The sequence below is a fragment of the Corapipo altera genome, unplaced genomic scaffold (assembly GCF_003945725.1).
Source record: "Corapipo altera isolate COAL_440 unplaced genomic scaffold, ASM394572v1 1, whole genome shotgun sequence".
NCBI classification, from domain to species: Eukaryota; Metazoa; Chordata; class Aves; order Passeriformes; family Pipridae; genus Corapipo; species Corapipo altera.
This window is the reverse complement of record NW_020884873.1, coordinates 6272356-6297986: the sequence shown is the minus strand read 5'-3', so window position 1 is coordinate 6297986 and position 25631 is coordinate 6272356. Positions and strand designations below refer to the sequence as shown.

Below are 25631 nucleotides of genomic sequence, written 5' to 3'. Positions count from 1 at the left end.
CTACAGTCACTTCTGTTTTCACCAGTATACTTAGCCACCAGCGTGCTTGTAACAAATGTGGATAGAGCCTTTCCCAAATCTTCAGTCGCAAAGCCTAGCCGTGATGGTTATCTTCAGTTAGAGAAATAATAGGAAAAATTATACAGTCTTTTAAACCCTCATCTCTATCAAAATACTACTCACTAAAATCTTGTGATAGCAATGAAAATGCCGAAGAAGACTGGAGAGGCTGAGTTCAAATCCAGCATAATCATCCTGTGAGATTTTTTTAATTTCTGCCATTCAGGTAGGAGATTAGTTGTTTAATTTCTACATGGAAAATGAAGACACAACACAGAATTTATTTTCATTTTATGGTGAGCCATGACCACTTCAAAAGTAAGATCCTTTACCCCTCAATTTTGACTTTCCACTTCTCTGAGAATCCATTGAGACCTTTTAGAGTAATTGTGGTCCAGCTCAGGTGACATGATGTGTCTTTTTTTTTTTATTTTTTTACTTCTATGAATGTACAGCTAATAAGATAATATTAGAGTAGGGGAATAACCCAGTTTGTTCATGCCACTTTTCAACTCTTTGCTAGTTTAGTTTTGAAGATGGCTTATAACCGTACAGATCTTGAAGTTTATTACAGCAACTTTGGATTCAGTGTCAGCAAGGTCCCTTCCATCTGAGGGGAGGCTTTAGCTTGTGAGATTTGATATTGTTGATTCTTTCTGAACCATATAATAACATACATTTTTCTGGAATCCTAAAATGTCCACAAACTTAGGTTGAAACAGTATTTTCAATGGCAGACAGTACACAATTTGTGGATGCTGGTAGAGGTGACAGTGTGTTCTCCCAAGGACTGACAAGAGGAATATACTTTCGATCTTCTTGCCTAATCCAGATCAGTCACGGCAGATAACTTGTAGCTTGAAGTGTACTCCAGCATTCTCATTGTAAGAGCTTTTACTTTCCAAAGGAACATGAATTTCATGGCGTTAAGTTGGGCACTGATGTGGCCCTCACCAGTGAGTTCATAGCCTATAGCAACAGGTATCATATTTAGGTTATAGCAGTACCTGATCACTTGTATTAATTGGTGAAATTCCCTTTTGTCCGTTGAATACTTCATGCTTAGTTATTGAAAACAACAAATCGCCCTCTGAGCACTCTTGACACTATTATGAAGAGTTTTAATTGTGTTTTGTCATTAAACCAGAAGTCAGAGGCTTAGTACAGTAGTCCTAAGCACAGACTTATGCTGCTGAAGAACACTGTAAGATGTTTCTGCACTGAACATCAACAGAGGAAGCCTGAGACTTTCTGTTCCTGAGTTCTTTGTTCAGTGCATGTATGGTTTTATGACAAACAGTCTTCACAGAATCATAGAATGGTTTGAGGTTGAAAAAGACCTCTGGAGGTCATCTTGTCAACCCGCCTGCTCAAACAGGGCTATACAGAGTCAGTTACCTGGGACCATGTACAGACAGCTTTTGAATAGGCTTGCATAAGAACAACTTTTTATTACATTTCAGAGCAGTGGAATCTGTGAACGAATTTACTGATAGATGCTGAACATGCACTCAAAGATTGTTTAGAAAATTATGTGGGCCACCTAAACTTGAAAAATTGATTTTACATATAACAAATTTTATGCTATTACAGTAAATTTTAGTGCACAGCTATGACTACTGCTGCAGCAGCTATGGCAGAGGAACCTACTGGATTCAAAATAAGTTTTTATGCCTGCCTTTGTTATAATTCAAAATTTGTAACTGGAGAATGTGCTACTTTATTTTTATATTATCCCTTTTTTTACTTGGAGCATTTTGTGATACCACAATAAAAATAAAAACATCTGGATTATATGTAACATATGTACCTGTATTCCCAGATCTACGGTAATATTCTTCGAAAAAGTCAAAAGTTCTCTGATGTGTGTGAACGATAGCAAGTCGGTTTGTTATTTTGAGATCTGCTAATGTAAGGAACATTCTCTCCATTTATATTGATGCTTTTAAAGAATCTTGCCTGTTGACTTTAGTAACTAAAGTGGTTGATTGTCTCTTTTCTGAAGTAATGGATATCTACTTCTCCTTGTAGATCAGTAGGCTCAAAGAAAGACAGAAAACAGGACTGTGAAGTTAATGATGTTAGTTCTGTAGCTCAGCTTTTGTAGCCAGAAAATGTGGGGTTTTAAACTGATGCACACTACTGTAATAGTGTCACAGAAGATTGATAACAATAGCAAAGTTACAAGAAAACTCCATTGGTAGTTTCTGGTATTATCTGTTCTCCAGCATTCCAGAAAACTGAAACCACAACCCAGCAGATCTGTCACGTACGGAAGGAACCTTCTTTTTTTAGTATCCCTCAAAGAGGAGCAGTCATCTTAATACTATGTCCTTCTTGTGCCTTGAGATAACCTCCTGATTGGCAAGATGGAACATTACTCATAGGTAGGGGGACTGACAAATTCTGGTTTCTTGAAGGGATCTGGGAAAACAGCCAACCGTGGGCCCTCTTGCCTTCATTATAAATTAAATGTGTAGTTTTCCTGGCAAGATAAAGCTAATGAGCTTTGTTGGTGCATTCACTGTCGTGCAAGACAAATACGAACTTCCCTATGATTGAAGAGGCAGGAAAAGCAAGGGCGTGTGCCATTTTTGAGGTTGCTTACATCAGTCTTCCTCACAAGGCTTTTCATTGCTCTCTGGGTTGTAAGACTTCACAGTTTCCAGCCCTTTGGTCACCAGGCGTTTTCTGCCCCTGGGGGTTTTGTCTGAGCTGTGTCTGGAACAGACATTAGTGACTGCGTTAGCCAACTCAGGGATCTTCACCAGAACAAGGAAGGAGTGATTTTTCAGCTTAAATCAATAGTTTCCTGGATTCGAGAGTGAATTTTGAATCCACTAGGCTAGGCAGACTTCTAGGCTGGGTCTCTGCGTAATATTTATGCAGTCATTGGGACTGTTGCAAGGCACAAGCATATGAATGGTTTTTAAGTCCATGATTTCACTTATCCAAGGGATAAGAAAGCTGTTCAGTATGGAGTAGTGTCACCAGAAGAAATTAAGGTCCTTTTGTCCCAGAATAGTATGCATTTGATTTTTGGGATACTCCTCTGCGTGATGAAGGGTTTACATATCTTCCAGCAAAGATGGCAGAGAATGGCTTTAAACACAGAACTTCTGGATAAAGAGGACCATTCTCTGTCCCTTCCAAACATTATATGTTGTAGACATTGCAGTGCTGATTTGCCTAAAGCAACCTGTAGTATAAAGTGGGAAAGAATATAACCAAATGATGGTACTAAGTTAATATATTAGGTTCTTAAATTATTTTTTTTGAGCCTGGACTACTAAAGAATTTTTAGAGTTTGATATTTTGCCCATTGTGTTTTGAATTCTCTAAGAGCAGGAATAGCTAACTACTGAAGAATACACACACACACACTTTCATCTTTAGTATTTTACAGTATGACTTCCTAATCCCTTCCTATTCATCACTCCATAGTCTTCCTAGGAGAATGAATCAGGGCAATCACAGTTGACTGGCCATGTTTTACACTGGGATTAGAAGCATCCCTCCTTTCCGGAGCTCTCCCCTCTGGGTTAGGACAGTCTTACTTTACAGTATGTCTTTGATCATAATAAATGAGTTATTTGGACAAAGTAATTCAGTGTCTGAATCGAAATCTAATTTAAAATCTTTGTTCAAGTTGTACAGCCTTCTACTTGAGTGGTCCTAAATGCTAATGTAAATGGAGTTTAGTTTGCTGTGAGGATTTCCTTTATAATCAACATTAAATCCCATGTTCCCCTCCTATCCTATCTATTCACCTGCCTCAATGGTTGGTCTTTTCTGCTCCCTGATTTCCATGCTTGGGTATCTCAGTGCTCTGAGGAGTTAAGCCTTTCCTTTTTTCTTGCCACCTTTTTTTCTGTAATGAGGGTGTGATATATAACATACACAACTGTGTGTCTCTCAGGGGTGTGTCAGTAGTTACAGTATCCTTACTCTGTGTAGAACCAAAATCAAAATATAAGGCAAATCAGGAAAATATCATCAGTATTCCTGAGTATATGAGATAAAGTTGCCACTGAGGGAAGAGTGTTTCACAATAATGTTCAGTGAAATACTGTACTTGGTTTATCCAAGTAAAGAAGTTTAATTGTTAATATAGGAAGTTTTTCACTTGACGGTTTTTAAATGTTATATAACCTTGTGATCCTTGAATATTCTAAAAGCAATGTCACAACTTCTTAGTTTTGTTCTGCTTCTTACAAAGCAGAAAATCTGATCTAATTTAACAATTACTGGGTCCAATTTTTTCCCTTGTTTAATCAACCTTGCACAATGAGGTAGTTTTGGTTTTCCTTATTTTGAACATTTGGGAACCATCATTATGAAAATACTTCAATTTAAGTATTTGTATTTTTTCTGTAATTAACTTTGTTAAATGTGCACATTTATTGTCTTAAGTCTTTTCTGAGACTTGGAACAGGAACGAGCAGATATCCCCAAAATAGTTGGGTGTTTAATCCGTTTGTGCTTGGTAGGTTGTATGAGTAAAACTTTGGAAAACATACTCACAGATTGCTTCATAATGTCAAGGCACAGCTGAAAGGAGAATTAGCGTGATGTTATTCTGCATGGTTAGGCTGGGATTTCAACAAAATGGATGTTATTCATAACTAGATTGTGAAATAAATTACCAGATGATTTCAATTGTGGATCTCACAATTGAATATGATGACATTTTAACATATATGAAATAAATGAGTAATATATAAACTTAGTGTTTCAATGAAGAGGAGAAGCAGCGTCTAAATGAATTTGTTTTGCTATTTATGATAGCAGTGTTTTGTTGGGAATTACTGTTGGGAATGAAAGCACTACACTCAAGTTGGAACCAACAGATTATTTTAATGAACAACCAAGGCTGAAGTCTTGGTGTTGGATGACGGATGCATTCTCTTACCTGATGAATATCACCAAAACAAGGGGGTCATCCAGTGAAGCTCTAAGATAAACCAGTGATAGGAATTTTTAATAGGTTGTGCAATGAACCATATGCATCTAACCAACTGGCTCACATATTGCCAAATCAAATCTTTTATGACCAGCTTTTTTACTTTTCTTATTTAATTGCATTTTACATAAAGAAAGTATTGTCCATTCATATTAAAACCTGGGTGCTTTGAGACATAGCCAGTATCCATGGGTTAGAAAAAGTGTCTGGCCCTCACATCAAAACCCTCTCTTGTATTGAACAGTGTTCCATGATAGGATTTTATGATTCTAAGACTCTGCTTTTGACTAGCTTAGGCTATTGATATTATTGAACCTCCTCAGAATAAAGCAATTCCTTAACTGAATTTAACTGGTTTACAGCTGTCTAAGGATGTGAGTCATTGCTAGTACGTAATTATTTCTAGGCGAGTGCTTTGGAGCTGACACAATGCTTAAGAACAACATATACATTGGCTTCCTTGAAAATGTGAATTTCAGGACATTTATGAACTCAAAAATCAGTGGGGGGGTTTTCTTTTTTTTTATTTTCTCCTCCTGATTTGAATTGTGCTGGAATATCTTCAGAAGCTTGTCAGGAAAATGTCTCTCAGTGTCAGTTTTCAGAAAAAGCAAACTTTAGTGATAGGATTGCATTAGGTTTGAAGGAAATTCATACTATTTATTAGCAGGGCAAAAGGATTGCAAACATGATAGTAATATTCTGAGAATATGGCTTGAAACATCTGGTTTAAATATGGTTTGTTATAGGGAATACGACAGTACAGAAAAAAATCTTTATTATTTAGAAGATACTAGAATTACAATTCACTTTATGGTGACTGTTCTTGTTAAGTTCTGCTTTACAGTGATTTCCCAGCAAACTGGTGCTACCAGAGGATGATTAGGTATGCAAAAGAAAGGAGGACAAAAGGAAACAAAGGGATAGAAATAAATGTCCTTAGAGATTATGTAAACATAGATGAACTGGTTTTCTGGCTGGTATAGATCTACTTGCAAAGCAGTCTTATTTGAAAGGCAATAGAAAGAGAATATTCTTTTGTAACAGTGTCAGATTTTTGTTGTTCCTTCACCAGAGGTACAAAATAATTAACTGTTTATACAAGTTAAGTCAATTTTTGTTGTCTCAGCACTTTTTTCTGCATACGATTCTTTTCTCAAGTCAACTTGATTGCAAAGTTAGGTCAGGAGTAAAACTTTAATTTCATGAGGTGTCCTGCAATTCATAGGTACTTTTTAAGCTTTTTTTCTCTGCGTACAAGTTGCTTCCTTTTGAAGCAGTAACAACGTGCCTGTTTGTGATCCGTACATTTATTAGATAATTTAAGGTTTTATTTTCAGTGGAAATCACAAAGATAAATTCTTTGTACTTTCTAAGCTGCGCAGCAACACAATGCTTTATTTGTAAAGCTGAACAGTGTAGAACTTCATGCCAATTTCAAAGGACTTTTTGCAGATTGGAGACCGGGAGACTGAAAATGACAAAAAGATTTTATCTTCTGAAAAAGCAACAAATTTTTTTAATGGGAGCTGTTTTGGGTTTTAACTGGACTCGTGTAGTGGTACAGAAGTATGATTGTTTAAGATGCATCACTAGGCTGGAGTTTTCCCATTTCAAATTCTCTTTCTGTCCTGTCCTTCTTCATGCTGTCCCCACCCCTTCTAGCCTGGTTCTTTTTCTTAAGCCAACTGTGTGTTCCTTTGTTAGCCCATGGCCACTGAAGAAACCTCCTGGTGTAAGGTCCTCTGTACCAGCTCAAGGTGTTACAGAATCCCACTATTTTAGGTTCAGCGACATCAGAACATTTCCAAAGTGCATAATGATATTCCAACGTGATGTTACAAAGACAGTAATGTTCCAGATTGAAGCAGCAAAAAAAAGAAAACTTTGTTGGGAAGCAAAATAAAAATTTATCCAGTCTTCCCTGGGTAGCAGAATTAATGTAAACAAATGTTTGCCACTTAACTGAACAGTTCACCATCTCTGCAATGAAGTGTTAACTGGGACTACAGAATTCAAAGTTAAGAAGAGAGAGAGAGAGAGAGAGAGAGGGAATGAGACCACTACTGGTATCTTGCATTTCATAGTGGTTTTAATTTATTTATACTTAATGAACTTTACACATTTAGTAGATATGCAAACTACTTAATTGGTTTTTTAGTATGATAATTCAAAAATAAGAATCTCTGTATAAAACTTGACAACAGTGTGACCATGTTTATATCAATTGGTCGGATCATAAAGTGAAAAGAGCGTACTGAGTGCAGCTGAACTTTGGAAGAAACTCTGACTTGCATTTGCCAAAATCTTAGTGAACAAAGAGAAATTGTTTTGATCTGTCCTGAACTTTAAAACAACTTACAAATCTCACCCTTGCAAGAAGACATGGTATGCCTAAAGCTTCACATTGTTGTTAGTCTTGGGAATTTAACCTTTAAAATTAATCGCAAGAACATTCCTTTCAGTCTAATAGTTCAATACAGTAATAGGAATGATATTCACTCATGTGACAGACCTTACTTCACACTCACAGAGAATTGTTAATGCTAAATTAAATTATAGGTTTTTCCAATTCATGCAGGACTGTTCCAGTGGTACTTTTGCAGGATTTGCTATAGAAAGAAAATTATGATAGTGAGGTTTTCAGTGTTACATCGATAAAACTGGAACTTAATGTTAGAAAACTGGTCAGTAGTATCTGCTTATAGGCTTTCATTATGGTCTCCAAAAATGATTTTCAGAATTACAGTAATAATTATAAATCCAGTACTACAGCTTTCTTGAATGGTCTCTCAGGACTTAAGGTGAGTTAACATCTTACTCCTTTCCCTGAAGCAACAATTTTATTATGCTTTTTCATGTGAGCATGTTTGTTTTAATGTGAACATGTCTGATAGGTTATCTTGATTTTGATGCAAACCTACCTTTCTCAGCTTCTCAAATACTGTGGGATTCCAGCAATTCAAGTATGTCTGTAGGCTCTCAAATTTTTATCATGATATCAGTATTCTTACATTGAGGACAGTAGCATGTCTCCAGCTAGACAGAATTGTGGCTGTTTTGTCATCATGTACCTGTTTACTCACCCACTCTCCTTTCCAAAAATGCTCTTTTTGTCCTCTTGTTAATATTTCTGATGTGGATAGAATCCCTTCTCCTGTGATCAGTGAGAATCCATCATCTCTTCGTGGTCATTGACCCTGGAGCTGGTGTGACCAATGGTGCATTCCCAAAACCAAGGAAGAACTGTTTGGAAAGGTCACAACTTATGTGAAGTTGTGGTTCACATGCCACAGGAATGGAACAGAAACAATCTGAACTCGCCTGATTATTGAGATCCTTTTTGCAGTGCTGCTTTCACCAGAGGAAAGCTAGGGTTGAAAAAGTAGGGGAGACTTAACAGAACCCTGAGATACTCTTTTGCACATCTGCTCTTGTAATACAATGAAAAAATATTCCCAAGTGTTAAATTGTCTTCTCTATACTTGGTGTATATTATGATGAAAATAGGTTACTGATCAAAACAATCTCTTTGTGGAGCTGCACTGGGGAATTCAAGTGCAGAGTATAAGCAAAAGCACTTCCACCTGTTTCTAGAAAAAAGAGCAGTGAAAGATTTGCCTGCTATACTAGTAGTATAGCTAGTTACTACATATTGGAGGTGCACACAAACAGTATAATATGCAATGAACTTTCTCAAATTGTAAAATATTTTGAATTTCAAGAAAGACGTTTTGCATTATTTAAATATTCCTCCAAATCACTGGATCTTCGTATTGCTAAGAGGGTTGTTTCACTTCTATTGTCACAGAATGAACTAAGTTAAAGGCCTTTACCACTTCATTCCTTTTACAAGTCAAACAGAGTAGCAAGAAACAAATTGAAAGACAGAATGCAGTTATTTCTGTTACAACCCAGGGGATGCAAACGTTATCATTGTGAAGTGTTGGTTGGCATTTGATTAAAAATAAATATTTGGAAGGATGAAAAAGTTCTTTTCCAATACCATGGGGTGGTGGGGTGTGGAAGAAATTTAACAACCAGTTCACAAACCCACCTAATTTATTCAGAAGTCAGGGATACAATAGAAATTGTTTTCCAAGTGTTCCATTTCCACATGCCCTGGGGTGGGCACTGGGTCTGCAGAAGAATTTCTTGATTGAAGCATGATACAAAGGATTTGCTAGTAACCTCTAACTAGAGGAATTTGGGAATCTGGTGGCCTTGATGGATATTTAACTAGATGTGTCTCGTTAAATCCCTGGGCTATTTTTAATTTGTATTTGCTTGTGGTTTTCAGTGAGATCAGTACTTGTGAGAAGTAGAATGCTTCCTTGCCTTTGGAACAGAATGCCAGAGGAAGCTTCTCTTGCCTCTGCTCCTGTGCTTTGGGGCTGGAAGGCAAAATAATTAGTTCCACACAACTAAGAATAAATCACCCAGGTTGAAACATGATAGTGCTTGACAACTGGCAATGTTGGAAAAAATATTTCAGTAAATCATTATGATGAGAAAGTTGGTGTGCAGACCAGATGATTCCAGTGTAGGTATGTGTGCCTTTACAGTAAGGATAGTGTTGCTAACTTATCCATAGATGGCTGTCTTTACCCTGCAAAACAAGTATATATGGCAAGATTAAAGATAGTTAAAAATAATATCTTTTTTATTTTTCCTTTTTAGAAAGATGGTACAGTTATATATATATATATATATATACACACTTTAGTTTACAACATTTCAGAGATTTATCATCTTCTGAGTATTTCAAGACTAACAAGTGTTCATTCAGTCCTTGTCCCTTTATGTTTTCCACAAGACTTAGAGATTCCACCGAGGTTTATTTCATCTTTTACTGGGGAGAAAAGAAAAACCTAATTTTGCTTACCTGTTTTATTTTCATCAATTTTGACCCATTGTGCCAGTTCATTTTCTGTAATTTAAGGGTCATGTCCTTCACTGGGGACTCCCAGTTATCTGCCCCTGCAAAAGGCACAGCTGCAGGTGCAGAGGGGTTTTTAAGTAGTGCCTAGATGTTAGTATGACTTGGAATATTTCTGCATACTGCTGTTCCCTGGATGATAACAAAACCCACCATTTATTACTCCAGACTGAAAAATATGCATATAGACTGAAAGAATAGACAGGTTCACACTTTATACACATTACATTCTTGTTTTAGGGTTTTTTAATACCAGAGGGTGCAGTTGTAAAGGGGAGATGAGTATTGTCATACAGCTATCTTCTTACTCTGGTCATAGCAAACAGTGTTATTGAAACGTGAAAATGCACACTGTGCAAATGCTTGTGCTGCCTTGGTAATCATCTAAATATATGCTGAAGCTGAATTATTTAGCTGCCTCTCGTGTGTGGTTTGCTCACAGCAGAAAGTCACTCTGCACTATCCCCTCCTCAGCCAGCCAGAGCCTTTGGCAAGAGTGTTTCTCCTTCAGAAGTAAACAGGAGTCTAAGAATAACTCAGCTTCCTTTGTAGTATATTTTCATGGTTGACTGTCTAAACACCAGCCTGTCTAGACAGCTTATGACACTGGCAGCTCCTAAGGTCAGAAGCAACCACTGGGCTACTCTTGGGGACGTTACCTCCTCGGCAGCCCTACGTGTGGGCACCAGTCAGTTTTCACTCACAATAGTAGGGTTCTTTCTGAGGCTCCATGGACTACATAAGGCATTAAAAAATAGATATGAGCGTATAAAGAAGGAATTTTCAATTTTTACAGTTATTTCTGACTCACATGATACATCTCGGGTCATGGTTTCCTGGTGCTCTTTAATTTTGTTTTGTCATATCATTTGTGTTGTGCCCAAACTTAGTTTTGAGCATAACTTGGAGACCTAATACTTTTTTTTTTCCTAATAGAAACTAATAACAAAGATAAACCAAACGAAATTTCAGTCCATTCCTTAAACAACAACGGAAAACTTAGATAGTTCTTCTGCTACCAGTAATATATAAATTGTGTACAGAGCTGAATCCTAAGTTTACTGTGCTTGCTTAAAAGAAATGAAAACTATGGTATAAAGAGTCTTAGACCAAAAGACTCTTCCATGCTCATGGGTTATAAAGGAACATTTGCAAATGTTTCCTTGAATTAGGTCATTCTTCCTTCTAGCTTCCACTTGTTAACACATCTGCCATTATTTGTGACTAGATGTTCAGTCTCCTGCAAAATCTTTTATGGTTATAATTACAGATCTAGACCACTTTCTAAAACTGTCATAAAATCATAGGATCATTTGGGTTGGAAAGGACATTAAAAATCATCTTGTTCCAATCTCCGTATTCTACTGTGTTCCAGATGTAATTTTAATAGACATAGGAAAGTAGAAGTGGATGTGTCTACACAACCATTTTCTCTGGAGTCACAGCAACTCAGTTTTACCAACACTGAAGAGTAAAACCTGGGTATAGTTGCTATATTTCCAGTAACCAAGCTGCTGCTAACTGCTGTTTAAAAGGTGAAACAAAAAGATTAGTTAATGCTTTAATTCAGCATTGTGAATACTGGACTAGATAGCCTTTGAGGCTGTCTGGTTGCATTATTTCTTACAAATGTCTTCGAAAGAATATCTTCCTACAAGTATTTTGGAGATGGGTATCTTACATGCCACATAATTCAGCAGTTTATGACGTACGTTTTCTGATGCAAGAAAAACTTGTCAGAACAACACAAAAAAAAGAAGCAACTGAGAAATCTGTATACAGTTGATATATGTTGATAAATTTGGGGGTTTGACAGGTTATCATGATGCTAATGTGTATATATCCATAAAAAGGGTTTAGCATTAGGTCTTCTCAGTGTATCAGAAGATATATTCAGGACTCATTAGGTCTTCTCAGTGTATCGAAAGATATATTCAGAACTCATAAATAGATCAAATTCTACACCCACAGAAAACAAGGCTGATATGTTTTCCACCTAAGGAGTGGCACTTTGTGATCATCCTTCACACAGCAAGCCACCATGTAAGATGAACAAGAAACATTGCCAGAACAGCAAAAATATGATAGTACCAAAGAAAATATTTGAAACAATACTTTCTCAAAACTTCTTAGTAATCAGGAGCCTTTTTTAGTTTACATATGTTTTTCTCAGCTTTTTTCCTTTCTTATTGTTAATGCTTTGGTCATCCTTCAGTCACACAGTGTCCAACATCCTTGGAAATTAGGAGTAATACCCTTTCTTTATGTTGTTCTTGTAAAGACTGTTTAGTGTTTCTTGCTCTGAATTCCTTCCTCATTGCTGGAAACGTTACTGATTCCTTGTTATTATTGTATGGTTTTGCTAACATCGCTTGATGTTTTGATGTAGAGTTATAAGAATTAAACCCTTGCCCACTTCCTTTGCTTTAAGAATAATTTTAACGATTTAATAGGCTCCTAGGATGATTTTGGATGGTTTTGCTTCATGTTGCCTTAAAATTTACCCCTTTCCTTTTAAGATTGAAAATCTTCAAGAGCAGCTGAGAGACAAGGAGAAGCAGATGAGCAGCTTGAAGGACCGAGTGAAATCCTTGCAGGCCGACACCACGAACACTGACACTGCCTTGACCACGCTGGAAGAAGCGCTCGCAGAAAAAGTGAGTATGGAAGGCGTGATGCCCTTCCTTGGGGAGTTCCTTTCGCTGATAAGCTCTCTGAAGTCGCTGTCCCGTGCATTCCCTGGACGGCGCATCCAGGGCAGGGCAGTGGTGGCCGCATCCCGCGGGGCCGGGGCGCATCCCTCGCCGGAGGGCGCTGCAGGACACGCGAGTGCGGCGGGAACGGCGGCGTTCCCAGCGTGGAATCGAAGGGATTCTCCTGACAACTAAGGCTTTTTGTATGCTGGCACGATTCTTGGGAGACAGCAGGCTGAGAGAACAGACTCATCCATTCTGTTTTACTGGGACAACTTTTTGGACTTACTTTATTATTTGTTTTTTTTTTCGCGGTACCCAGAGAACGAGGGCTACAGCTCTTTTAGTCTGTCAGATTCTATGAACTATGGTAAAGCTGTGGAATTCACTTGCATCCTTTCAACTTCCAGGATAACCAAAGCTCCATTGATATCTGGTGTACTGAAAAGTCGTTTTTTTGTCTTTTCTTACTGTATATCAATCCTGGTGTCACATATACGCTACTCCCTTTCCTCTCTGAAGGACCACAGGCTTAACTGTACATTGTGGAAAAATAAGATTTAAGTAAGTCAGAAAGTGATATGTAATGTACCCTGGTTTGGGTTAATTTTGATTATCAGAACAAGATAAATTGTGTTGCATTGTAACAGCACTGGGAACTTTCAGAGATCCAGAAAACCTGGTATTTCGTAGCAATGAATCCATATATTTCTGAAGTTTCTTTCTTCTTGGGGATCTTTAAAACCATAAGGAAAAGGGCAATATCCTACACTCCTCCTCCTCGTTTAAAGTGTGTAAGAAGTGTTGTGATAAGAAGTCTCAGAAGTTGAACTGACTAAGAGGGATTTTCTTCACAGAGTGCTTTCTTTTGTCAGGAAAAGACCATTGAGCGCTTAAAGGAGCAGCGTGATAGAGATGAACGAGAAAAACAGGAAGAGATCGACAACTACAAGAAAGACATTAAGGACCTGAAAGAGAAAGTCAGCATTTTACAAGGAGATCTCACAGAGAAAGAGGTTGACCAGCAGCACAGATCTGTTGTGACAGAATTGTTTGTTGTATATGTTTGTGCTATATTTGAGATGAAGAAAACTGTTGCTTTATAGCAGTTGTCCTTCAACAAAGCTTATCTAGTAAAACACGGTATTTGAGAATTTGCAAAGCATAAATATTTCAGAACCACCTTTTCAGGGATAGCAGCCATCCCCTTATTTGCAGCAGTTAATCGTGTTAGTAGTGAATGACTGATGGTCAGTGACAGCATTGACCAGAGCTCTGCTTATGGACAACTGAAGGCAGAGAACAGACTTGTTCCTGTCTAAATGTAGGGAGGAAAGGACAGAGGCTGATCAAAGCTATGTGTGCCTAAAGCATGAGGATAATGTTTATTCCTAATGTTTTATTCCACAAAACAGCTAGTTCTTTTGACTCTCAAGTCTTTTCTTGATTAATTAAGTTGATTGTTGGTAATGAGTAAGTTGACCAGACAAATGAACTTAATTATATGAGAGAAATATAAGTGCTCTCTGTTCCTCTCTTGTGTACCTACAATCTTTTTTCAAAACTCAAAGTAAAACAATACAAAAACTACATACCCAGAAGTACTAAGATTTTTGTCTACATGGAAATCAGCATTTGACAGGAAGAAACCTGACCCAAAAGTGGCTTGGAAAGCAAGGAGTTGAGATGTCTTCTGGAGTTAGGTAGCATGAATCAGTTCACTCCATGGAAGGTGTATACAGAAAATCTTTGAACCCTTTCAGTGGCTAAATCCGCTAACCACATACAATTTTAAATACAATTTTATTGAAAACAATTTTTTCTTAAACATGACTGCCACTGGAGCACGAGTACCAGTTTACAGAATTGTCCATCTTTCAAAATTATTTTATGATTAATTTAGACAATGTTGTATTTTGATCCTGAAAACCTGAATTAAATCAAGCTGTTTTAAGTCAGTGTCATGAACATGCTGAAAAAATATGTTGTTCAAAATTGGATCCTGAACATAGTGTGAAGGGATAGAAAAAAAATAAAGAGAGAAAAGAAACTAGCTGTTGCACTTACTTGATTGTTCTTTCACATCTTTTAATTTAGACATCACTGCTGGATCTGAAGGAACATGCTTCATCATTAGCTTCATCAGGTCTGAAGAAAGATTCAAGACTGAAGACACTAGAAATTGCATTAGAACAGAAAAAGGAAGAATGTTTGAAGATGGAAACTCAATTGAAAAAGGTAATCCATGTTTATGTGTGTGTTGTAAGCATACAGTGCTAAACACATTGACCATGTCTACAATTAACTTTGGAATCTAAGAGCAAATTCTTGGAATTGTTTTCCTGCAGAAACTGTGAAGGTGTGTCCATGCAAACCATATTACAAGCTGTAGTATGAAAGTAACTTTCAGACACCTGTGCTAATTTTGGAGTTCATTTACATGCAGTAACAGTGCTACTGGCTTTTTTTTTTTTTTTTAACAGGTACTAGGAATTAAAGGCTTAGTCGTCTTCAGTATGGTTCATAGCAGTAATTATGCCATTAAGCTGGTGTAACACCTAAAAAAATAACAGCTAGACATTTCACATACCAATTATCAGTGCTTACAGGTGTTAATGTGATAAATTCAGGTACATGATTGGCCCAGCCTGTAGGAAAGCATAAAAACAAATGAAAAGAATATGTCACCAGTGAAGTTTGTGGTCTTTTGTTTTAATCTCATTGCCAGTCACTGCTGATATATTGGTAGGATTTTGCTGTTCAGAAGAATAGTACTCTATTACAAGCAAGCTAATTCATTTGAACAGCATCTTTGGGTTATGTTTGCATTGCCTTCTTTATTTTAGCCGTGAGTAGCATAAATGCTGCACTGTTGAGAGAAACATTTGTTTGCTTTTAATTATTTGATTTTAAAAGAGCTGTGATGAAGAAGCACAAAACACTCTAACCAAAATAGTGATAACTCTTCTGTTTATAGAATTAGAACTAGACAAGATGTAACAGGTTTTAAAAGAAATTTAAGTCTTGGATTGTGGAGTTCTAGCTACTGCTTTACATCTAACTGGGAAAAGGAGTACCCATGCTGTAGTTTGGAATTCTGTCCTAGTTCCTTAAATGAATTTGAGATCAAATTTTGAGTCTTCAGTTAAGACCTGTTTAGGATTCCTGTTGTGTGGGTGTAAAGTGTGTCTTAATGCACCTGAGAACTCTGTATAAGTGAAACTCTATATATGTTTATATAGACCCACGTTTGTCCATAGTTCTATCACAAAAAATAAACAGTTCTGTTACTCAGCATCAACGGAGCCCAGTAGCAACAAAAGATAATTGTACACGGATTAATTGGTCTCACAGGCTCTTTTCAATGGGTGAGTATTTCAGAAGTCCTAAAGGACCCTTTCACTTTGAATTCTCTGTCATGAGTTGCAGCTTCATCTTGTGTCAATGTGTTACTGGTAATGAGTTGAGGAATCTATTGGAACTAAGATTTTCCAAAGTTTGTTAGGGCAATTGGATGATAGTATTAGTTTGTAGGTAGACACCTGCAGTGGAGACTGTTATAATCACTTCAAGATGATTCTTTTCCTGAGGGTTAAAAGGGGAAAATAGCTCAAATGTAAAGAGCGCTATTAATTGTACAGGAGAGATATGGGACAAATAACTGTATTCTTAATTTGGTTTTGAGAAAAATAGTGAATATAAACTTCTTGTATTGTAAGCACGAATAAGATTTGCATCTTCTCACCCAAAGAAGCTACCTAAATCGTTGTCAGGATGGTTTAAGTTCTACAACAGAAGAAAATTGATAGGCTACCATTACCTATGTGCAATATAAAACTCTTCCCTAATACTCTGGTTATCTGCTCCTCTGCTTCAGGCATTATTGTTTACTAGGACTTTTGGACCATTGTTTCCTGTGAGAGACCCTAAAGTACCCTCTCAAGTCCTGCAGAGACAAAATCATCAATACTTTGTTCCTTTTTTGAGTACTGTATCATCTGGGGCTGCTGCATTCTTCTGTTCAGGGGAAAATTCAAATTCTATGGAAAGATTTTTTGGTGATAAGAAGTCAGTTTACAATGACTTTTTATATAGGAATCTAACCTCAGGACCCAGGTATGCAGTAATTAACTGCATTTGCTTTCCTCAAGTTGAACAAAAGGACCCACTTCTACCACTGATCTTCCTTGCTTTCTAGAACCAAGTCATGGTTACTCTTAGTTACTCAAGAAAATATAGTGAACATTCACTTGAATATGTTTTATACTTAGGAGTAACTTTAGATGTTTCTTTAATAACCTTTTTTCCAGCTGGTTTTAATTTCCCAGAGGTTTTTGTTTTGGTTTTTTTTTTTTTGTAGCTTGCACAGAAGTAAAAAAAAAATGTATTTTTAAAGGCTTTCTCTTTTGAATGCATTGCAGTTATTTATTCAGGCAGTTTGACATTTTCAAGATGGATTAGTTCCTTCTCATCCCTGAAACAATTATGACAGATAATCCAGCTCCATTTTAAAGCTTCATTTTTACACATCTGCATTGTTAACCATTGCAAATAATGGTCATAATTAGCCTTAAAACTAATGGCTATATAAGAGCATTCAGTTTAAAACTGAATTAGAGGCTCATTCTGTTGAGAATTGTCTTAGTGCAGATTTGCATAAGACACAGGCAGGAAGGAAGCTCTTGTGTGCCTCAACAATAAATGGCTAAAAGCTTTTTCTTTTAGGTTGTTTCCCTTACTGTTTGAACAGAGATGTGTCTAACATCAGTCTTGTTTGCCTTGCCTCTTATTTCCAGCGAACAGTTTGAGTACTTTCAGTTAAATCTATTAGCTTCATAGGTTAAGAAGCTGACAGAAGAGACTGAATTGGACTACTGTTAAGCTATTAGATAAAAAAGATTTGGGCAGTCCTTGGAAAAAACTCTTGCTAAATCTCCAAACAGTAAACCTCTGAGAAATCATGAACCACTTTTTCTGTAAAAGAGATTTAATTTTGCACTAAACTGAAATATTATTAGCCAAGTGGAGTGCAGGTGTGCTGAAAAGATGCTGATATTATTTTTCTTTCCATGTCAGTCTCCAGTGTCTGACTTGAGGTGTCCACTTCTCATTGTTACTATTCCTCTTCTCACTAATAACTGTTTTATATTGATCCTTGTCTTAGAGACTAAAACTGCAGTTTTTCATATTCTTTTCCCCCCCCCCCCCAAATAATACTACTATAGTTATGCCAATTTGTGAGCTTAATATTCTAATTATTCCACTGTCACTGCTTCTGTGCTCAGTTGTCAGCCTTCTGCCAGCAGGAGATACTGCAGGAGGTTGTGAATGCTGAAAGCAAGCCATAGATAGATCCCTGTTGAGTTTACATGGCCTGGTGTCCTGTTTTCCTTTTAGCTGAGATGGAATCATTAGAGGCAAATCACACACAGGGGGTTCTCTCCCTGTTTTTATGTGAAGTGGTTTTATGCTGTGTTTTTCTTTTCCTTAGGAAACTCTTTTTCCAAGCTCCTATTTTAATGTAATAATTTTATAGTGAAAAAGTTTTCCTTTAGTTGCTTTTCTTCAGGATACTCTTTTCCCAGCTTTTTCTGTCTTGTCTTTCCCAGCCAGTATACTTTCTTTCTTTTTGTTTTTCTAATTTGGAAGAGACCAACTAGTATTAGAAGTTGTTCCAGCAAAGATAAGTGGATTTTTGTCCATCTTAATTTCCATTGCATAGTTTTTCTCCCTATAGGTATACTCCTTATTTTTAGGGAAAAGAAATTGTCCAAACCATATGTTAACAAACTTCCCCTTGGTGCAGTTCTAGGAACTGTTCATCAGAGAATGTTAGCAGTGATTCCCTGCCAGGAAAATACCTCTGGATTCAACAGGCTCACTCAGAGGGAGTTTGGTTTTTGGTTTTTTTTTCTGCTGTGGTGTTCTTTTTTCAAGTTCAGGAGGATAGTATCTTTCAAAAAACAGAAGAAAAAATTGCTGAATGAAGTGTTCACCAAATTCTAACCTTTCCCAAGAGTTACTTGACTAATCTGATACAAACCCTGGTGCTTTTTATTTTTGTGAACATGGATTTCCTGTCACAACTGAAAATATTACTGATAATATTGGTAGATGAAACAGAAATACTGACTTTTGTTCTCAGCTGATGGGGTGTTTTTTGAAGAAGGGACAGTAAATGATGTATTCAACACAGAAAGAAAAAGACTACCAGGGAAATCAGGATGTCTTGTAACAGTAAAAGTAAAAACCCAGCAATTGTTGTTCAGTGTTCAGATAGTGTCAGTTACTGAATTAACTTTCTAAACCATTTAGCTGTCTGGAAATTGATACAAGGGAAGCACTAGAAATCAAAGTCCTTCTCAATCTGTGAAACTCATCTGTAAACCCACAGAGCTATGTTAAATATGTGGGGACTGGGCAAATCTGTTAAACTGAAAAATCAAGGTGTAGTTTGGAACTTGCATGAGGGTAACTCTCCATATTTCTCCTGTTTCAAAAGCTGATTAGTAATGCATGCTAAAACCACTAATTAAGATTCTGTCGTCTTAGTAAATTAATGTTGCAGCTATTATTTTAAATTCTTTTCTTGTTGCATCTTTTCTTTTTCTCTCTCACACTGTTCTATCCCAAATTTTCTCCATCTTTTCCTATCTTCTTTCTCCCTTTTTAGCACCCTGAAGTTTTATTGAGTCATCCATCCAAGCTAGTAAGTTCCCTGGCAACCTGAGAGGCTGTTGCCAGGCATATTTAATTTTTTTTGTTGCATGTGCATTCACCTGTGCTTTTATATTTGGGCCAACACAGAGTATATTGTTGAATTACTTTAGTAGTAGGTATGGATAGTATGGATACAAACAAAATACTATGGTATATCTGACCAGTCATGTTCAGAAAAGCTTTCTGAGATGTTTTCACTGTTTGACTGCGTTGGTCTAACTGCATTTCTGTTTGGTCAGCTTAATACTGTGTCAATGCTTTTGTTTCCCTTTGCTGCTGATGCTTAAAGTGTCTTGTAGCTTTTCTGTCGTCTCCATTGTCTGTGCATTTGCAGAGCAAGAATGTAGAATTTCCATGCAAATCAAGCTTCTTGCATGAAAGTATTCTGTAACACGATGTACAGCAGCACATTAGAAATAACAATTAAGTTACAGCAAGTAAGAGAGTGCTTAAAAACTTGTGTAACCATTAAGCTCGCTGGTACTATGTCAGTTTAATTTTGGATCCTATTACCAGCCTCCTGTTTGATGTCAAAGAGCACTCCTGTTGAGGAGTGTTTGTATAATAATATCTTGACACCGTAAATTACGTAATCCAAGGTGGTTTTCATGAGAGATTTCTTTTGTGGCTCTGTGCATAAAAAATGGTGTTACAAAACTTTCATGAGTCTGATACCTGTGTTACTCCTGACAATGTTCAGGGTAAATGTCGCTGTCTATTCTGACAAGCATTGTCTGAGGGTCAGAGAAGTGCCGGTGCTTGCAATAGTCCAGTTTTAGTGGCATCCCATATTAGAAATTATTTTAATAGAGCAGATAATACAATGCATTTATGGGACTAGATTTGTGAAGAGGGTTGTGCTGTGCAGTAGAAAATTCTCTTAGAATGCACTAGGGCACAGAGACTCCTACACTGCATTTTGAATTATTTATTATATGTGAAAACAGACATTAATAAATATTTTAAGGTGTTTGGTGCACAAAGAAAAAACCAAACAATTTTCTTGAAGGTTAGTAGGTGTGGCGTGGATATGGTCAGTGGATAAAGATCTCTTATAAAGTTAGTGGATATGGCATTTGAAGTATATAATTATTTAGTATTTCAGAACAGAAAATATTTTTCCCCAAGTTTTGTGTGTTCAGGTATGAAAAACAGATTCAAGTGTTTTCTCATAAATGGATACATTCCCCCACTTTAAAATAATTTTCCAAACTCCAAACCTACAGATTAAGTTGTTACAACCCATTACTAAACTTGTTTAGTGCATCCTGTTCAATAGACTCTTTATCAATTGTTTCTGGTTTTGCAAAACCTTTTAAATCTTTAAGCTAAAGTTTCTTACGTTGTTTGCTTCAGTCTGAGATTTTTATTTGGTTTTGTCTTTTTGAAAGAAACTCAGCCATAGCAACTGTTTCCTGTAACAGAAATGTGTTGGGTTTAGTCATTTTTTAACACTAGTAATTTTTCATTCAAAGATTTTATCCTTATACTAGATTTTGATGCTCCTATTTAAATCTGTCTAAACCAATTAAAGGTTAAATGCATTATTTATTTGTTTGTGCTCAGTAGGAAGCTAGATTAGCAATGAAACTTCCCAAATATTCCACCTGCACTGATTTTACCCCATCCTGAAAAGGAAGGAAGACCTTCCCATTGTCTCTATCCATTGTCACAGCCTCTCTCCTAGGTCTGCCCATTTGAGCAGGTGGCAGCAATACCAAATAGACCATTCACCAATTACCATTCTGGTTCCAAGCAGCTGCTGGATACAAATACAGCAGAAGCAGGAATCAACACCTCAGTGTGCAGGACACATCAGGACAAACAATGTTAAGATTGGAAGCTGGTGCTGAATGTTAGCCATTGGGAGGAAAAAACACATTGGATTTTGCTGGGAGAATGAGTATCTGGGATTACGATGAAAATTCCACTGAACCTGGGACATGGGGAAGAAGAGAGGGTTGTATGTGAGCAGAAGACATGGAGCTACAGGTGATGTTGGATATAACTGGAGGAAAATCTCCCAAACCTGAAAAGAAGTGATAGGAAAAGGATGAGGACAATTGATAGATTAGTGGAATCTACCTGGATAAGAGGAGTGGAATTTGAACCTGGCTAAATAGTGTTGATAAGAGGTTGGGAAAATGAGATATAATATGAAAAGATTATACTTGGTGCAAATAGGCAGGAGAATTGTTGTCAGGAGAGCATATTCTCTTCAAAATCTGTAATAGCATGCAAAATTTCTGAGAATTCCCATTACTCTGAAGTCAGAAAATACAAAAAGTTGGAACTAACTGTGTTTTATTCTCCAATATGATATAACCAGTGTACAGGGTATGGTACAAGAGGCTTTGTGAAGGCCAGGTTGGATGGGGGTCTGAGCAACCTGGTCTAGTAGAAGGTGTCCCTGTCCATGGCAGAGGGATTAGAATGGTAAATGATCTTTAAGGTCCCTTCTAACCCAAACCATTCTGTGATTATATGATGGCGCTGAAAGTTCCAGTCCTGATGATGCTTCATGACAATGTCAGCATCTGCTCATGCAGGGGAAAGTTGGAGGTTTTCTCCCTGCATTTCTTATACCTAAAAAATTTAAACTTACCTGCTGTACCCCTCCCAGAAACCTTGTTAAGATAACACTCACTTTGAAAAATTAAATATCCAAAAGCTGGGAAATGGCCAGTGCCACGTTGTGTGGTCTTTCTCATTTTTCATTGTGAGGTAGTTGTTACAGCATTTTATAACTAAATTATTGTCTACTAGACTCTTGCTGGCTTCAGTATTGCATGACAAATGCTCCAAGAGTGAGCCAGAGATATACGAGGGAGATGGTAATCATCTAGAGAAATTAGATGATCAAATTTTTTTTAGTAGTAGGAAAGCACTGAGTGAATAAGGCAGGATATTGTTGCGTTTCATTTCTTCCCCTGCACAACAGGTATAATAACACATCCTCATTTCCCACTGGTGATGTTATGAATTTGATTAGTTACTCTTTGCCAAAAAATAGCCTGCAGTCATGATTAGCATGTTAGAAAGAAAATTGGGGAAATATTTTTTTTTGTTGTTTTGCAATTTAAAAGAAACAAAGTAGAGAGCCATACACTGAATATCCAAAAGCAGGTCCTGAATATCTGATCATTACTTGAGTTCTGTTTCTGTAAAATAGTAGTAGCCTGTGGTCAGGTGAATAAAGTCCGGAGCAGAGGAGGCAGGTGAGAGGGTTGAAGTTTACTCATAAAGACAGACATTCCCTGACATTTCCCTCCTGTCTTTATACATTGTTTGTGTTTTTGTAAATTCCAAAGAGAGCAAATTTTCAATGTCTAGTAACAACTATGGAACTGATATCTTTCTGAAGAGATTACTTTTTTAAGTGATAGTAATTGCCTTCTCTTGAGGCATCTTCCCGTCTTTATAATTTTTTATAAAGAAAATAATTTGTTTATGAAGTGATTCCAACATTATTCAGTGTCAAAAATTTGCAGTTACATTAACAAAGACTAACCATTTAAAGATGGTTAAAAGACAACAAATAACTCTTTGTGACAGACTCAAGTTTACAGTGCATAGTGTATGAGAGAATTTCCTGAGCCTTTTGCTTCCATTACAGCTTCTCAAAAAGCTTTCTTACAATATGTGGTGTGCAGAGCCTTGGAACTAAAGGAAGAGAAAGTCTGGTTGTTTTTTAAATTTATAATTCTATTGAAGCTAATAAAGACACAATAGAAGGCAGCACAAATGTCTTATCAATTGAATTGCTGCCTTCATCATATGAAAAGTACAGAAAGTGAGTATGTGTGTTTGTCTTTTGCAGTAAATAATCATAATATATTTTTGTATTTGTGTGTGCATTTACTATTTTTAGGAGACATGAGGCACCCTTGGAGGTAGGAGGGTGGATTAAAATGGGATTTCAGGTTCTTGGGAACTTCCACTTTGTGGCCAAAAGTTCTTGGCAGTATTTATATGTGAAATGTTAAACTGAATTTACTGTCTCAATTCATAGGTAAAAGTAGAAAGTGTTTGCTGTGAATTATTTGCTGTTTGATTTAGTTAATCTTTTAGGAATATTGATTTGGAATCTTAGTCATAATGTTTGGAATTTTTATTTACATTTTAGAACCTTTACATTGGAACTGTGCTATTGTTTTCTTCCCTGCTTCTGGGATGCTTTAAGCTGTGTAAGATTACCTTTCCTCTTAATAAAGAGGGTTTTGGCACGAGAAATATCAACTTAGAAAATTCTTTTTAATGTGTTTTGTCTTCCTCTTCTCTCCATCTGTAAATAGTGGTTATTTCTGTGAAACATTGGTCATCTTTGTTTTAGTTGTAGAAGTTGGCTTTGTCAGCTGATTTTCTGTGGAAGCAATAGAAATTATAGTACATTTATTTGAGGAACAATCACTCTTTCTTATATTTCTTAGGTACCTGAAGCACTCACTCCACCGCTTACCACATTCCAGATGGGAAATGATGGCTAAGAGCAGGAAAGCAGAAAGCTATTAAACCACCTTTTAGTTTATAGTCCCTCTTAAGAACTGTGAGAGCATATCCAGAGTAGTGTGCTTATACTATTCTCTGTCCTGAACCACTTAGAATTTGAAACTGAATTCACACTGGCAAAGATTAATACTGATCAGATGAGCTTTGCTAGTGAAAACATATTTTAAGAAAGTGCTGCTTTCTAGCTGAAATGTGCCTGTTTTTCTTAGGCAGATCAATGCAGAATGAAACATGCAGATGTGGTTGTGCTTTTGAAAGTAGCTTAAATTCACCTGTTTGACTCCACACAGGAGCTAATGATGGGATCATAGTAACAGTTAAGGGGTTTAAAATAGCCTGTATTGAGGTAAACTCCGTGGCCTGTGCAGACTCTTGTTTGTCAGAGGAGAAAGAGCAGTGTTCCCTTCACCCTAAGCAAGCTGCTTTTTAAATTTATATAATCTTCATTATACTTTTTAATGCATTATCACATTTGTTTGTAACTGTATTAAGAGACTGCAGATTTACAGATACTGTGTCAGGCAGAGATGGAAGTTGAACTTATTAAAATATACTTCTTAGAGTCTCATAATACAGAAGAAACTCTTAGTGCATTTGTCATTTTATATGTTGATTCTGTTTCAAAAATGAAATTACTACTTATTTTGGAATTTTTGTACACCTTTGGTGGGTAGGAGAAGTGATATGTGGGGGTTTTTTACCGTGAATATAGGAATTCATTACATGAGTTTAACTTTTTGGTTAAAAAAAACCCAACCAAACTGATGAATTATTTTGCATAATGTTGCATTGGGAAGGTAGCCAATTTCCCGTGTTCCAAATCTTGATGTGAGTTTGTGGGAAACCTCTAAATGCACTGATTTTCTCTCCTATACAATAAATGAATCCAGTAGGATTTTAGATATGGTCATGAAACACGTATTTTGTACAAAACCCACAAAATGGACCAAAGGCACTCAGTCAGTAATTCTTGACTCAGGAAGTGGTCTCCAGTTTACACCATATCACATAACGTTCTCTTTGTGTTAGGTGAAAGTATCCATACTTATGTGCATTATATACAAATAACATGTGTTACGTGTCTTAACTAATAATTTATGTCGTGTAAATAGCCCTTTGGTTCTATAAGAACCAGACATACTGACTTGTTGGCTAATTTTCTAAAAAAGAAAATTTATTTCCTCTTCTCAGTAGTGTCTCTTGGGTTGTTGTGGAGATGCTTTTATTAGCAGAGTAATATAAATCAGGACTGTTCTGACAGTAGAATTGCATTAGCTCTTATAACTTCTTTTGAATCAGTTTAATAAGCCAGGCTAACAGCCCAACTTTGTTTTTTCTTTTTTTTTAAAGGAGTTTCTTGATTATCTGATCATGTATTTTGGATGACTTTAAAGAGCCTGGAGGAGTATTTGTTAAAACAAACAATTTGGGATGTTGGAAACATACCTAATCCAGTGCAGAAGAATTCAGGCTCTGTGTCTTTTGAAATCCAGACTTAACTCTATACACAGTGTCTCTTAGGAGAATATAGATGCCCCCAGCAGATGTATAGGTGTCCCTCAAAACCAGTATTCCCAGTTCCCTGTAATTGGGAAGGAAAGATGGATTTTTTCCTTTGAAATTTAGGTGTAGTTGAAAAGGAAATGAAATAAAATATTTCAGATTTCCTGCAGGTTGGAAATCCCAAAGAGGCATTTCAGAAACACCCACCAAACTCTCTTTCCAAAGCCAAGTATGTCCCCTGATG

At 36.7% G+C, this 25631-nt stretch overlaps 1 protein-coding gene across 11 annotated transcripts in view; it reads left to right on the top strand.

The window, feature by feature from the left end:
• ERC1 (ELKS/RAB6-interacting/CAST family member 1) overlaps positions 1–25631 on the top strand; it is a 277563-nt gene that overhangs the window by 84931 nt on the left and 167001 nt on the right. For 6 of the 11 annotated variants that reach the window (XM_027657045.1, XM_027657017.1, XM_027656991.1 and 3 more), the window contains 4 exons: positions 12482–12619; positions 13531–13671; positions 14753–14893; positions 19329–19364. In XM_027657045.1, the coding sequence (XP_027512846.1) occupies positions 12482–12619; positions 13531–13671; positions 14753–14893; positions 19329–19364 (456 nt within the window). The remainder of the gene's footprint in view (positions 1–12481; positions 12620–13530; positions 13672–14752; positions 14894–19328; positions 19365–25631) is intronic. The other 5 variants (XM_027657027.1, XM_027657055.1, XM_027657007.1 and 2 more) reach the window with 1 other exon arrangement.